Source organism: Hippopotamus amphibius, chromosome 4, assembly GCF_030028045.1.
Source record: "Hippopotamus amphibius kiboko isolate mHipAmp2 chromosome 4, mHipAmp2.hap2, whole genome shotgun sequence".
NCBI classification, from domain to species: Eukaryota; Metazoa; Chordata; class Mammalia; order Artiodactyla; family Hippopotamidae; genus Hippopotamus; species Hippopotamus amphibius.
Genome location: NC_080189.1, coordinates 116726158 through 116741531, shown reverse-complemented (window position 1 = coordinate 116741531; position 15374 = coordinate 116726158). Strand labels below are relative to the sequence as shown.

Sequence of the window (15374 nt, the reverse complement as noted above, 5' to 3'; positions counted from 1 at the left end):
TCCTCGTATGGAGGAGGGGACAAAGGAGCTCTCTGGGGTCTCATTTATGAGGGCACTAATCCCATTTAAGATGGCTCCACCCTCATGACCTCCTCACCTCCCAAAGGCCCAAGGCAGGCAATTCTGACACAGCAAACACGCAGATAAACCTTGAGGATATTATGCTACTATTCCCCTAATACCATCACACTGGTGGTTAGATTTCAGCACATGAATTTGGGGTGACACGAACATTCAGTTCATAGCAAACAGTATCTACTTCATGCCATGAAGTGACAAGGAATCTAGGTTCCTATGTTCTACCCCCACCAGGGGGGAGCCAGCCACACGCAGACATGAGTATTTTTTCCCTCCTTCTTCCCACATGGATAACTAGCCCACTGGAAGCCTGTTGAGTGCGGTCTCCTTTTGGTACCTGGTTCTGTCCCACTGCTGACCCTGGAGGTGTTTAGAGGTGGTGATGGCAGTAGAGACGATGGCATCACCACCAGCACCAAACGAACACAAACACTGGGACCCTCAAGGAAGTGGGACACCCACCGCATGCAACAGAGACCACCACCCCTATTTCCAGAGCCAATACTCAACCCGTGTGCACTGGTCCAATCAGACCAGTTGGTAAAATACTGGAAAGTCTTCATAGCAATTAAGGAATAACCACAGCCCCATTCCACCCCCCATAGACCCACCTCAACGGGTGACCTCCGGGGTCTTTCCTGAGATCTCCCGGCCCCTAGAGGAGCTGATGACCCAAGACCCATGCAGCCAACTAGCTGACTGTCACCATCTTCTTTATACTCTTCCATATATTTACATTCTCTACCAGGATGGCATGTTCCCTTTATAATTTTTAAAGAATTTTCCTGAAGGTACCAATCAAACACTGAGAACAAAAACAACATACAATTGAATAGGCCCAGACAAAATAAACTATGAAACTTTGGGTTTTGTGTTGATGCTTTCAGAGTCAAGGCTGACTGTGGCCCGACTTCTCAAGAACCCTGCCCAAAAGATGGTAGCTAGGTTCCAAAGAGTACGCATGACACCAACATTTATGAGAAAGGACTATGTTAAAGCTATAATCGTTGAAACATAATAACACCTTCTATTTGTATAAATGCTTACTGCACGTACCTTATCTCATTCACGACTTACAACAGGTGTGCAATGAAAGCAGGTGTCATTATCCCCAGTTAACAAACAAGGTAATCCGGACATAAAGAGGATATGACCAAGGGTCCACACTTCTGAAACGACAGAGCCCAGACTGAACTCAGATCTCCTGACCTCAGCTTCCTCCAGAGGTGTGCTGAGTCAACCCACACATGCTCAGAAGAGCCTAATTCAAAAATCCTGCAGTCAGTTGTTAAACCAGGGGTAGCTTGAAGCGGTTCCAGTGGGCGTACTTATACCACGGAAATCAGCAAGGGTTACAAACCAGAGCTGGCTGACCAGCATATTACACGCTCGAATGATCTCCCAACCACACCCCATCCACAGCACAGGGAGGTAACTTTTCAATCCATCAGTGTTCTCTGTTCCCACTGCCTCCACTAACCAGCTCATATGCAAAACGACACGGAGTAGGAGCTCCGAATTCAGAGTCGGAAGACGCTCCAGTCTCCACCCGCCACTTAGCAACCTTTTCTCCTGAGTCATTTCACCTCTTGGAACCTCCACGTTCTTATCTGTAAAATGAGGCCGATGACTGAGCCCCACTCACACGGCTGTCCTAAAGCACAGAAGGAATCATGGCTGTAAAAGCATTTTGCAAACTGCAGAACACCACAGAGCAGTGGAAAACTGTATGCAAGCACCTCAGAAAATGCGGCACAGAATTACCATGTGACCCAGCAATTCCACTTCTGGGAATGAAACGCAAGAACCAAAAGAACTGAAAGCAGGGGCTTGAAGAGGGACATCCGTGCTCACAAAGCGTTATTCACAAAACCTGAAAGGTGGAAGCAGCCCCAAGTGTCCATCAAGAATGGATAAGCAAAATGTGGTCCAGCCATACAATGGAATAGTACTCTGCCTAAAAAAGGAAGGCAATTCTGGCATGTGCTACTATGTGGACACTGTGATAAATAAAATAAGCTAGACACAAAATGACAAAAACTGTCTGATTGCACCTACAGGAGATACCCAGAGCAGTCGAATTCATGGAGACTGAAGGTAGAATGGGGGCTGCCAGGAGCTGGGGGGAGGGGAAATGGGGAGCGAGTGTTTAATGGGGATAAAACTTCAGTTTGGGAAGATGAAAAAGTTCTGGAGGTGGATGGTGGTGATGGTTGCATAACACCATGAATGTCCTTAGTGACACTGAACCGTACACTTAAAAATGGTTAAGATGGTAAATTTTAGGTTATGCATTTTTTAACCACAATTTAAAAACACACACACACAAATATGAGGTCTTCCATTTCCCAGTTGTCAAAGGACTCAAAAGGGCCCTAAAACGTCAACAGTGGGGTTTTTTTTTATCATGACTAGGACCACAAACTCCATTGATACTGGCTGTGCTAACACAGGCAGGAAGAATCCCAGCAGCACCGTTCCTGTACATGAAGGCCAGATACAGGCTGTCCCCAACTTTTATACAAGGTCTGCCCCTGAAGTTCATTTGCAGCTTTTGGTTGTGCTGGCTGTTTAAGGCATATTTTCTAAGAAAAGCGAACTGTCTCATGGGAGTAGGGGCCGCACTCAGGCCTAGAGAAGCCCTGAGCACCAAGGCCCAGTAAGGCTGGATGACAGTGTGAACTGTCCCAGCCGAGTCCGGGGAGCCACAGCTGGGCTGGGGACGGAAGGGGGAGGGAGAGGTCACAGAGGCACTGCTGCAGCAGCCTCCCTTTCAGGGCCCAGGCCAGTCTAGGACCCCGTTTTTTCTTTTTTTTTTTTTTTCCCTTTGGCTGTGCAGCATGCCGGATCTTAGTTCCCCAACCAGGGATCAAAGCCGCGTCCCCTGCAGTGGAAGTGCTGCAGCACCTTAATCGTGGACCGCCAGGGACGTCCTAGGACCCCGTTTTTCCCATCAGTCCGTCGGCCTGGGATCCTTCTCCCAGGTTGCCTCACTTGGCCTTCACCTTTCCAGTGTGCAGCTCATGTGCGCCTCCCCACCTCGCCACCTCCCCCCACCAAGCTCTGAAACCACCATTACCTACTTTCCTCCTGTCTTCCAGCCAAACTGCTCGTTCTTGTCAGTTTCGCGTGGGAGGAAAAAGTACTTTCTTTAAAATCACTTACATCACAGATGGCTGGTCTCTCAACCTATTTCAAGGCATTTGTATCTTCTAATGTTTTAAGGCCAATTTCAAGCAGCCATTTTTAACAAGGTTAAAGAAATGGGAAGAGCCTTAGGGGGCGGGGGACACCCCTGCCCCCCCCCCACCCCCATCACCCCCCCAGACCTCTCTGCTTAGCACAGCTTCATTTCCTCCTTGTTTTTCCCCACAACACTGTGGGCCTTGGCGGGAGGGGACAGCATTGTGTTCCGGGCAGGCAGAAACGCCACTTGAAAACTGGAGACCATCCAAAGGTTTATTGAATGGGATACCTTTAGGATTCCATTTACAGCCCCAAATCCAATTTGGTGTAAAAACAATTTCAGTGATGTGAGCCAAGGTTATAAAAGTCAGAGAGGGGTCCTCTCAACCGGTAAAAATGTTGACTCTGTCCAGTTTGGAAGCCTCTTCTTCCCCTGCTCACCGCGCTGCAGAGGTACCAAAAAACTGTGGCCCCAGATCTAGTCTGGCCATCAAAAGGGCTAATATGGAACTGTCAAGATGAGGGAATCTCACCCAATTCAGACAGGAGCTCTCCAACCCTTATACCTGCATCCTGAGATGCAGGAGACCTCTGACATCATCTACAATTCCCCACCCCACAATCCCTGATCAGGATATTTTTGAGTACACTGTTAGAGGCATTCAAGTGGTCTATACCTAGAGATGTTGCCATTTGTGTAATACTCTAGCATTAAAAGAAACTCAGGGCCTAGAGAAACTTACAAAACTCCAGGATGTTTTAGAACACTGTAATCAACAAGTTACTTCAGTCCTCCAAGCCAAACCAAAGCAGGCAAGACTGAAGCCATTCCCAGAAAAGAGAAGCATCTTTCAGCTGCAAGAAGGGCCACAGCTGTAGCAAGATCTAAGTGCTGTTGGAGAAAACAGAAACTGCAGTTAGAAGGGACTCTTGCACAAGCTGATGCAGAGACAGATTGAAAAAAAAAAAAATAGCTCAGGGTACAGGGAGAGGTGCAGAGAGACAAAGCTGATGAGATAACCCGGGGAGGGATGAGTCTGTATACGCAGCAAACTAGGTCACTCAACACCCGAGCTGGCCAGGAGGACTTTGGGGCTGAGTCTCTCGGCGAACGCCAGCGCCAGGTGAGCCAACCAGCCTCCTGTGGGAAGCAAGTGCTGGATGGCACAGTGGACCCTCCCAATCTGTGAAAGTGGTCCCTGAGGGGCGGGGTGTCAGCACCGCAGGGGCTGAGGAAAGAGGAGCGTTTCCTGCACTAAGGGGTCTCCACGCGCCCTCATCTAACCTTCACTGCCACCCTTAGACAGGGTGCTAGCCTCATCCTGTTGTACAGGTGAGGCCACGAGGCCGAGAATGGTGACATAATTTGCCCAAAACCTTATAGCTAGGAAGTAGTGGACCCAGGATTTGCATCCATCTCCCAGGGACCTCAGAGCCCCCATTCTCAGCAGCTCAGGGCTGTGCCATGCGGAACATCCAGCAAACGTTCCTCCCTGGTTGACTGAGGACTTGTTGATGGTTTCTTAAATCAACTTTGGGGGGAGGTTACATATGCACTGTTCTGCATCTCTGCCCCCAAGAGCTTCCAAAAATCAATTTCCAACGGATACTGATATGTTCTTCCTCACAGCACTGGCTATGGATATCTGCAGACAGTCATCCTCCACCACAGCTGCTGAAGGCAACTAGAACTTGATGACAGTTTGCTGTTTACTCCGTCCCAGTTATGTGCCAGGCACCTCACAGACCTCACTGAATCTTTACAGGAATCCCATGAGGCAGAAACTTTCGTCTCCAGCTTAACTCAGAAAGATGAAGGCTGGGCATCGACAGGGATGCAGCTATGCAGGGTGGTGTTGGAGCTGCCTTTCTAGAATGGTTCATTGCCTCCCGGTGCAATAGTTCATTGTGTCCCCTGCCCGGCGTCAGCCAATATGCTGTCTTTAGGCTGATCCTCAAGATTTGATATTAACCAAGAAGCGGCATCCCTCTGTTTCTGAAGCCTGCTGAAATACTAGGAAAAACAGCACAAGACCCACAGCTGATCACTGGAGATAGGGAGTGAACTTGGTCTGCCATGAAATGAACTTGGCCTGTGGCATCCATGTGGTCTGGTTCAAACCTGAAGAATCCACATACTGCATAATAAACATTTTTTAAAAATCAAGCAGGATCTATTGGGGGGCAGGGGGCGAAGGGAAAGCTGGGACGAAGTGAGAGAGTAGCATAGACATATATATACTACCAACTGTAAAACAGATAGCTCGTGGGAAGTTGCTGTATAACAAAGGGAGATCAACTGGGTGATGGGTGATGCCTTGGAGGGCCGGGATGGGGAGGGTGGAGGGAGTCGCGGGAGGGAAGGGATAGGGGGATATGTGTATAAATACAGCTGATTCACTTTGGTGTACCTCAAAAGCTGGTATAAGAGTGTAAAGCAATTATATTCCAATAAAGAGCTTAAAAAAAAAAAAAAGAAACGTGTCGCTGGGGGCTATGGGCTCCCTGGCGATTCCTGCAAAATCTGATGAAGACTAGAGGCAACATGAGGTCCTGGGGTCCACCCCTGTGGGTGTAATCTGACCGAAAACGTGACAGTGCCTTGTTGGACCAATGCTAAGCCCTCCCAGAGGGGAGAGGAGGAGAAGGAGAGAGATTGAAGGGGATTTACAGAGATTTATTTGGGGAAAGGAAAGATTAAAGGGATTTATGGAGACCCAGCCAAAGAAAAACTCAACAAGTTAACCCCTAAAATCCTCCCCTGAGAGGACACGGATGTTCACCGGCCAAGTCTAATTACTGTCCTCTCAGTTGCCAAGTTTGAACTAGAAATTTCTACTTGAGACACAGTCTTCATTGGCCCCTGCGGGAACAAGCTCTAAATACTACAACTTCCCAAATTTGACCCTACTAATCGGTAAGACCACAAGAGTTTATCTTTTTTGCAACTGATAAAAACTTTCAGCTTTTCCTCTCCAAACACAAACCATCCTATCAAAGAAAAGTAGCAAGAGTTCTCATGTTTGGAGACTTCCCTGGTGGTGCAGTGGTTAAGACTCCACGCTCCCAATGCAGGGGGCCCGGGTTCGATCCCTGGTCAGGGAACTAGATTCCCACATGCATGCTACAATTACGAGTTCGAATGCCACAACTAAAGAGCCCATGTGACATGAGTAAGACCTGGTGCAATCAAATAAATAAATAAATATTTTTTCAAAAAAAGAGTTCTCATGTTTATTATTTTTCCCAGAACGTTTGGACTTTAAATGGCCAAATCAAGTGGGGGAATTGTAGGTTACAGGTTCACCTGTCAAAGTGATCTTCCTGCTGATAATTCTACAGGCAAAACTGGCATTTTCACAAAAAGTTAAGCAGTTTGTCCAGCTGCTCAAATGTCCAGCCTATCATACCTCCCCCTGTGATGGAAGAGGAGATATTTCAAGAGCCCATCCCAGACACAAGCTTTTGGAAAGAAAGAGATTAGCCTTAAATTCCAAGAGTCCCTTGGGACTTCCGCTGCAGGGGCCACGGGTTCGATCACTGGTCAGGGAACTAAGATCCCACATGCCACGTGGCCAAAAAAAATTTTGTTTTCTTTTTAATAAATAAATAAATCAAATAGTCCCTCACAAGAAGAACCCAGGAGCCCAAAGGATGTGTGCTTTCCCTCCAAACTCTTTGCAAGAGCTTCCCAGAACATTTACAGTCCTGCTGTGCTCTCAGAGCAGGTGCTCAGAAAATCCCTGAGAAAAAACTGACCAAAACCAACAAATGACATCTTTCTTCCAACCGCAAATCCCTGGCAAATCTCACATCCCACACCCAATCCACCAGCAATTCCTGTTGGCTCCCCTTTCCACATTTCCAGAATCCAACCACTTCTCATCACCTCCAGAGCGGCCCCCCCAGTCCTCCACCACCATTCTCTCTCCCCTGGATGCTTTCCATCGCCTCTGAGCTGTTCCCCCCACTTCTGCCCTTGAACCTGCCCATCCATTCTCAACACAGCAACCACAGCCATGATGGAAACACCTGAGTCAGGGCAAGGTATGCCTCTGCTCAAAACAGCCCTTGCTGTTCCCTCCGACTGGAACACTCTACCTTCAGCTATCCCCGTCAAGCCTCCAGATCTTTATTCAAATAGTAGCTCCTCAGCCAGGCCCTCCCTGGCTACCCTGCTTCAAGCCTCCATCACCCCAGAAAATCCCCTCTCCCTGCTTCATTTTTCTCCCTGACATACATACTATGTAACATACTCTACATTTTCCTGCTTCATATTTTTTATTTTCTGCCTTCCTCACCAGAATGTGAGCTCCAGGAAAGCAGGCCCTTGTGTCTGCTTGTTCGCTGCTGTACCCTCCCCCAACAACCCCACACTGGTGCCTAGAATATAGCAGGTGTTTGATGTTTTGAAATGTACAAGAGGCTGAATTTACAGCATGCCTCAGACAAATGGCTGAGAAATGCAAACTTCTAACCAATACCACAGCTGGGATACCCTCAGGGCAAGCTCTGCCCACCCCTCTGCTCCTCTAGGGAACATTCTTTTCAATGCTTCTCACAAACTAAAATTTTGAGTAGTCCCAAAAGGACAGGTGAGTCTGTTTTCTACCCTGGCTTTCAGATGAATCAATCATCTGTGTCCTCAACAGGTGTATTGATTGAGCAATTTCAGAACAAAATGTGTACGTGTGATACTATTGGGGAAAGACAGTACTGGCCGCACAGAAATTTCTATTTATTCTCTCCTAAACCAGCAGCCAGCAGGCACTCATTTTATGAAAAAGTGAAGGCACTGCGCTACTGACATCAAGTAAGATAAGACTTCCTGTCCTGAGCTGTGTCGCTTTGCTACTAGCCTGGGCATAAAAATGTCCCTCCAAATAGGGCCAAGCTGCTCCAGCTACACACGAAAGTGCCCAAAAAAAATCATAGTCAGTGCCTTCCTTACCCAGACAAGCCAAAAAAATCTGAGGGTTGTAAGGGCGCTTGAAATTCATCTCATCTTCCTTGCCCCCCTGATTTTACAGTTGAGGAAGCTAAGACCAGGTCAGGTGGACAAATGACCAAGCAGCCCACAGGCCACACACCCCAGCAGTGGCTGAGCCAGACCTTGAATCCAGGTCTGGTACCCACTCCAGCGCCCCACTAACAGCAATTACCTGAACACAAAACATTCGGTCTGTAAGAAAAGTGTGTATTCACACCCTGCAGAGATGAAGATCTATTTTCTAGGGCGTGCCATTTCTATACTCCGGGGAATGAGGTACGTTGGAAGAACCATTCTGTGCCGACTGTCAGGGCCTCCTCTGTTCAGATGACTTTCATGGCGTGGAAATTATAGAAGCCACTTCCATGAGTCTGGTATACTTCCTGGACACCACGGCCAAAGCTTTCCTGCCATCTGTATCTTTCTCCAAATGGCCTATTTTTGTTTTCTTGGTTCAGAAGATGTGGAAAGACACCTACAGTAGAGATGCCCTGCACGGCCTCAGCAAACATGCCCCAGAAATGTTTACCACTCCTAATTGCTGTTACACAACATTTATTTGGTCTCACATTAATCTGGTGTGCCAGGCAGGGATCTGAAAACATGGCCTTGATTAATAAACAGTAATTAAGCCTTCCCACCTTGTTTGGAGGTAGGGTTAGGCCCTGGAATTCCCTTTCCAAGGGAGCCCCACTGAAGGTCACAAGTTGAGAGGTTTCTCCTGAGGCCCGATTCAGGGGTGCATCAGAAAACCCAGGTCCAAACCACATGGTGGGTCCTTTCCCCTAGGCTGTCCTTTGCTTCCTCCAGCTCTTTCCCAACCCTTCTGGGCCAGCCTTCACTCCCATTTGGCCCCCACCCTCCAGCAAGAACCATACGGTTTAAATGGCTTGACCCTCTGGCCTTCAACAGAAGATGTTCCGCTCTGCACGGAAAGGTAGCTGGGTCAGGCAGTCAGATATCAGATTACAAGGTTTGGCCAAGTGAGTGCTCCTCGGGCCTTCACAATGCTTTATTTTAAAAGCATTTTAACACTGTGAGCTGATAATCTGGCTCCTGGCAGGGCTCTCCTGCCTTAGGATATCAAAGGCACACGGTAAAAGTGCAACAAACAGAATGACTGGGCCTGGGACTTCCCTGGTGGCACAGTGGTTAAGAATCCCCCTGCCAATGCAGGGGACACGGGTTCAATCGCTGGTCCAGGAAGATCCCACATGCCGTGGAGCAACTAAGCCCGTGCACCACAACTGCTGAGCCCATGTGCCTAGAGCCCATGCTCCACAACAAGAGAAGCCACTGCACTGAGGAGCCCATGCAACAATGAAGAGTAGCCCCTGCTCTCCACAACTAGAGAAACCCCAGCGCGCAGCAATGAAGACTCGACACAGCCAATAAATAAATTTAATTAATTAATTAATTAATAAACGACCGGGTCTGCAGAGAACCTTGGAAATGAATCCCCATTGTAACTGCTGACACCCTCGACTGGTGCTAGGTTTCACCGCAAACAAGTGAGGAGCCCAAACCCAAAATCCACACTGATACAACCAGAAGTGACTTCTATTTACACTCAGGCCAAGGTCGCTGGACTTGGCCTGGGGCAAACAGGCATCCTGAATTTTGGACCACTTCTAGAAAGTCCGAGAGGCAAAAAGGTGTTGATAACGCAAAAGCTTTGACATGTTATATGCTTGCATAACAGGTTACCCCATAATTATGTTTTCTTTACCTTAATATTAAAGTTAGCTTTCCAAATACTAAAATTAGTCAAATTATTGTTAACATTTGCTGTTACATAATCCACAGAGTGGCTTGACCCCGTATGCATAATCACAAGTTGTTCTGCCTAGATTCGAATATCAGCTCCACTTAATAAGTAGCTCCTGTTTGGCAGGTCACTTAATTTCTCTGTTGCCTCAGTCTTCCCATCTGCCAAGTGGACATAGTAAACACCTACCTCATCAGAATATCATGTGAGTAAAATTAGTTACTACACATAAGGCATTTAGAATAGCAACTGGTACTTGGTATTCACTTTAAAAAGTCACCTACTATTACTACAACAATTATTATTACCCTGCTATTGAGTGAAAACATTTTGAACATTCATTGTTTGTGTTTCACTCTTCTAGAACCCCTGCCAGCACTATGGGACCATCATGGGAAGCTTCTTTTCGAAAAATTCTTTCCAAGACAGAAGGCAAAGCTTTGGAACCCTAATAGAGACCCATCCCCAAGTTTCTACAGAATGTGGCCAGAGTCCAAGAGGTTGTTTTGCACCAGCTCTATGGTCTCTCCAGCACCAGAAGGCAGGTCCCCATCCTGCCCAGAGGTGGAACCACCCACAGTCACCCCCAAACAGTGCCTGCTACAGCAGGAGCTACTCACTGAAGCCACAGCTCACAGGGCTGAGCAGCCCAGCCACTGCAGAGGCATAGCTGCGGGGCTCTCCCAGGGAGCAGGAGGTAGGCAGGGGAGGTTGCCCTGTCTGCCTAGAGGCTGCAGGCAGAGGGACCAGCTCGAGGGGGTTGGGTGGGGATGCACCAAGCAAAGGAACGCATTCTCCCACGATGGGACTCCACTCTCTCCAGTCCCCTCATCGGAGGCCACATCATCGGTCTCAGGGCAACCAGCAAAGACACGCTTCTTCCTTCTCGGCAACTTAAGCATCTCAGAGTCACTACCCCAAACCCAAATAAACCTCAATGGTAATTTTCTAAAGTCCTGGCCAAACCTCACCCCATGCTGAGGCAGCCCCAGGCCCCTCTCAATGAAAAGGCTAAGTCCTTTCTGTTTCCTTTCCAACAAAGAAAGTCTACACCCACAGGTAGACTGTGTTCCTGAAGCGAGCATAACAGCACGGAGACCCTATTCTCATCCTCAGCAAGTGTGTGTCCCCAGAATCAGAAGCACGGCAGGGATGCTACCTTCACAACTGGGCTCTGGAGGACCCACTGCAGATACGGGGGTGTAGAGAAAATGACCAAACAACCCAGTGGACCCTGAGTATGGGACAGAAAACAATCTGGGTTTGAAAACGTGGTTCTGGAAAAGCACACCAACCACAATGACAAGTAAAGGGGGTTAAGGGAGACAGGAGAGAAGAGCACACTGATTTCTCTTACGAAACACCTCCTCCATCTCTTCCCAGCCTAATCAACACCTCCATGAAACCCTGCAAAATGTTCAGTTCATACAGCACATATGTGTGTGAATATATATGCTGACAGATACTGTGAGGAGAGAAAATAAGTCCAACTTCAGACTCTTCCAGCAGTGCCCGGTTCTCTTTCACTATCAGCCTCCCTACCTATTCGGAGGCGCTTCAAAACAAAACAAACAAAAACCAACTCCTGGGCAAAAAGGGAACAGCAGCCTCTGAGTTGCAGCAGCACATGCTTGGAGCCTTCCTGCCATGGACTGCTGGTTATTTCTGCTTTCTCGAGACGCAGCCACTAGCCTCGGACTCCACACAGCCCCGGAGAGAAACCGCCGCAACAGCGACCCTAGCAGACCCTCCCTTAGCGACCCGCACCCCAGCGCGTGCGGCCGAGCCTGGTGAAATGCACAGCCGCTCAGGTAAGGCTCTGCCCACACGTGACCCCGAACACTGCGAAATTCCTCCCTTCCCTAACCGCGCGGCCATCCAAAGTCCTGCCTATACCCACTACGTGCCGATGTCAGTTCTATAAGAATACACGATGGCAGGACAGAAATGGGAATGCCTGGAGCCCGGTTTTCTCGTGACCACGGCTCTCGCCGACACGGTGCGCCCGTGCACACGGCGAGTAGACTCACGCAGCCAGTAAACAGGAATATCCATCACGCTTAGCCCTCAGCCACGCGTGGGGAGACGTGGAGAGGGCGGCGGTGTCGGGGAAGTGAAAAGTCGCCCGCCTGCGACTGTCCCCGAAAGCCCAGAGCCTCCCCCGCCCCCGCCCAGGAGCGGAGCCCACCCGGGGCCGCGGGGCGCAGACCCACGCCGCGGGCACGCGGGGGGCTCCGCAGAGCGGAGAACTGGACAATGAGGACGCAGCGACCCGCCGGTTCCTGCCGCGGCGGCGGTGGCGGCGGGAGCCACCTCTGCACCCGCAGCCGCTGCCACCTCCACCCTCTTCTCCCCGGTCCTCACTTACGTTCCGAGGGTCTCCTTGAACTCGAAGATTTTCTTGATGTCTTCAGCTTGCTTTTTCCAGGAGGAGCTGCTCTCGCCGTTCTCCCGGGCCATGGCAGACGAGGGCGGCGTGCGCCGAGGGCGGCGAGGCGGAGCGGCCGGGGGCGCGGGGGGCCGGGGTGGGCGCGCGAGGAAGGGGCGGCCGGGGGCGCGGGGGGCGGCGGCGCGGGCGCAGCGGGAACGCGGGCGGCGGCGCGCCGGTCCCGGAGGGCTGGGCGGGCGGCGCAGGGATGCTCGGCGCGGGAGCCGGAGGAGACTTGGTGCTGCGGCAGAGCTTCCTCTTCTGCAGTTTCCTCTTTCACTCTCGCCGCCGCCGCCGCGGTCCCTCCCTGGCTCTTAATTCTGCGCGTCTCGGGCACAGACTTCCTGCCGCCGCCGCTCGCCCGGCTCCTTTGCCGCCGGCTGCCAGCCTCACTTTCTGCTACTTTCTTGCTTGCCTTCTCCTCCCTCCCCGCCGCCCGCCCTGCTCCCTCCCCTCTCCTCCTCCCGCGGGCTCCCCGCCCTCCTCGCGCGCCCCGGCCGCCTCCCGCCTCCCCGCCTCCCGCGGGCTGCCGCCTTCGGGGATGTCCTGCGCCCCGGGAGCGCCGTGCCCCGGCCGCGGGGGCACCGCCGTCGCCGCCTCGCCACGCTCCCCCCCGCCGCGCGCGCCCTGGAGCCGGGAGAGGGCAGGTGCGGGGGACTCGGGCAGGTGCGGGCGCCCAGGCGCGTGCTGGGGGACCCCGGCCCCCCCGGGGCTGCTTTATTAATTCTGCAAAGTCAAGTCTCGGGGGCGGGAGGGCTCTCCTCCCCGGCGGCGGGAGGGGGCGCCTCTGCGCTGCGCTCGGACGCGGCGGGGCGGGGGTGCGAGGCCGCCCGGAGGCGGGGCGCCGAGGCCGGGGGCGTCCTCCCCGGGCGTCCCGGCTCTCCGCGGGGCCGGGCGGGGGCCGGTTGTTGTGGCGACGGGAGGTGGCGGCGGGATGCTGGCGGAGGTGGGCGTTGACTCGGGCCGCGCGGCGCCCGCCCGCGGCTGGCGCTCTCTGAGCCTGCCCGGCCCTCCCGACTCGGCGACTGGAGCTCATTCGCATTGCACCAAAATCGGCGCTCGTGTCCAATTACTGCCGGGGGAGGGGGCCTCGGGGCCGGAGACGCGCAGGACGTGCCAGGCGCTGCCTCGTTTTCCCTTCGGGAGCTTAACTCCCGGGGTTATCTGCAGGCCGGGTGGCGGGTGGATTCGGGGTCGGGCTCCGCGCGCTGCCCAGGCTGCCCCGGCCCCGGGGCTGGAGCGGGCCTGGGCGGGCCTGGATCGGCCTTCGCTCCAGCTCGGCCCCTCCTGGTCTCTCCTCTCCACTGGCCGAAACCCAGAGTCTCAGAGGAAGGTGAACCTCCGCCCCACAGCCTCCTCGCCAGGAGGGCCTTCCCTCCTAAGCCCAGCCGCAGCGGGTTTCGTAGGGCGCCCTGTGCCCGAGCAGATGCCTAGAAAGAGCCCTTCCAGCAGACTGGAGAAACGCACGCAGGGTTCCCTCCGGCCTCCAGTGTCGGAGGCGGGGGCGCACTCTGACTGCCCATCCCGCTCCCGTGTCCACCTGTCAGAGGGCGATCCACGTGCGAATGCCCATCCCCAAGCTGCAGGGACTACCTCTTGTTTCGAAAAACTGTAGTCTTCTTCGTATCGAGACTACCTCTCCCTGAGGGCCCCTCGGCTGAGTTGGGTAAACAGCCTTGTGTCTTGATTGGCGACACCTGTCCCATTTTCCCAGGACTGTTCCAATTTCTCTGTAAGAGGGGGAAAAAATATTCTACTCCCTGAGAAGGAAACTTATCCAGCAGCTTCTTCCTCGTTCTGACAAGGCTGCATGCAGGCCGACTGCTCTCCCAGAAGCCCTCTGGACCCCCCTCCTCACCACCTCCCCCACCTATTCCCTGACCCCAAGGAGGTGGGAAGATCATCTGGCCTGCCCATTTCTCCACATCTGCGTGCTGGATTCCATCTCTCAGGGGCCGTCATCTCTCCAGGCTGAGGAGAGCAAATGGGAGGTTTGGCTGTTAGAAACTGACTAAATTGACACACTCAGCTTCCAAGATGGATTGCTGAGGAACCTCTCTCAAAGTTGGGGCATGTCACCAAAGGCAAACAGCACCACTTCAATAAAAAATACATTTGAAGAACTGTATTGTCGTTTATTGGGGGTCAAAGGTTAGGCAATAGGCAGAGCAGGAACCAGGCATCCCTAAGATCCCAGTGGACTTTCTCCCATGCCCGCCATATGCATCTGCTCATCTTTTCTCCCTCCTTCCCCTCCTCCTACTCCTTCTTACCCCATTCTTTCCTCTCTATTTCACCCTGGCTCCTCGCCTACAAATCAACCACCAGTACTCAGGATAACAATCCTCAGTCTCAGCTTTTGTCCCCGGAACGAAAGAAGTGGTGATCTGAAGTGTTGTACTGCTGGAAGTGCTATGGGGAATTTTCTTTCTCTTCCAAATTTTCCATAATGATGTTCATTTGAGCATCATCAAGTTATCCTCAGCTGGACTAGGTCCTAGAGAAAAGACCCACACGTTTAATAGCGAGTTGAGGAGGCCAAGCCCTAAAGAATGGATCCCATGACCCGAAGGAGGAGGTGGAAATGCCAAAGACAAATTCAGTCTGGCTTCAGCATGGTCATTTCTCCCTTACTGGACATCATGTAAAATAAGAGATCTTGAGCCTGGAAACTGCAGTAGAAAACAAAACCGCTGTTCCCTAAGAATAGTTAAATGGTAGCCTATAAACGGCTTAATTCTGTGTGCTTGAGGTCCCTTGCTTGGACTGTTCTCCAGTAACTGACCATTTCCTCCAGCTGCCATGTTTTGTGTTTTTTCATATGATGAAAAGCTTATCCAGAATATCATTACTCTTTGAAAACTTAAGAACTCTTTGGTCTAAAAATATATTAATCAAAAATGTTTCATTAGGTGACTTCATGT

At 51.5% G+C, this 15374-nt stretch overlaps 1 protein-coding gene across 2 annotated transcripts in view; it reads right to left on the bottom strand.

Moving 5' to 3' along the window:
- CAMK1D (calcium/calmodulin dependent protein kinase ID) overlaps nt 1-12902 on the bottom strand; it is a 386176-nt gene extending 373274 nt beyond the window's left edge. For both annotated transcript variants that reach the window (XM_057730252.1, XM_057730254.1), the window contains exon 1: nt 12391-12902. In XM_057730252.1, the coding sequence (XP_057586235.1) occupies nt 12391-12482 (92 nt within the window). In that variant the 5' untranslated portion in view covers nt 12483-12902. The remainder of the gene's footprint in view (nt 1-12390) is intronic.
- Nucleotides 12903-15374: the final 2472 nt, after the last annotated feature.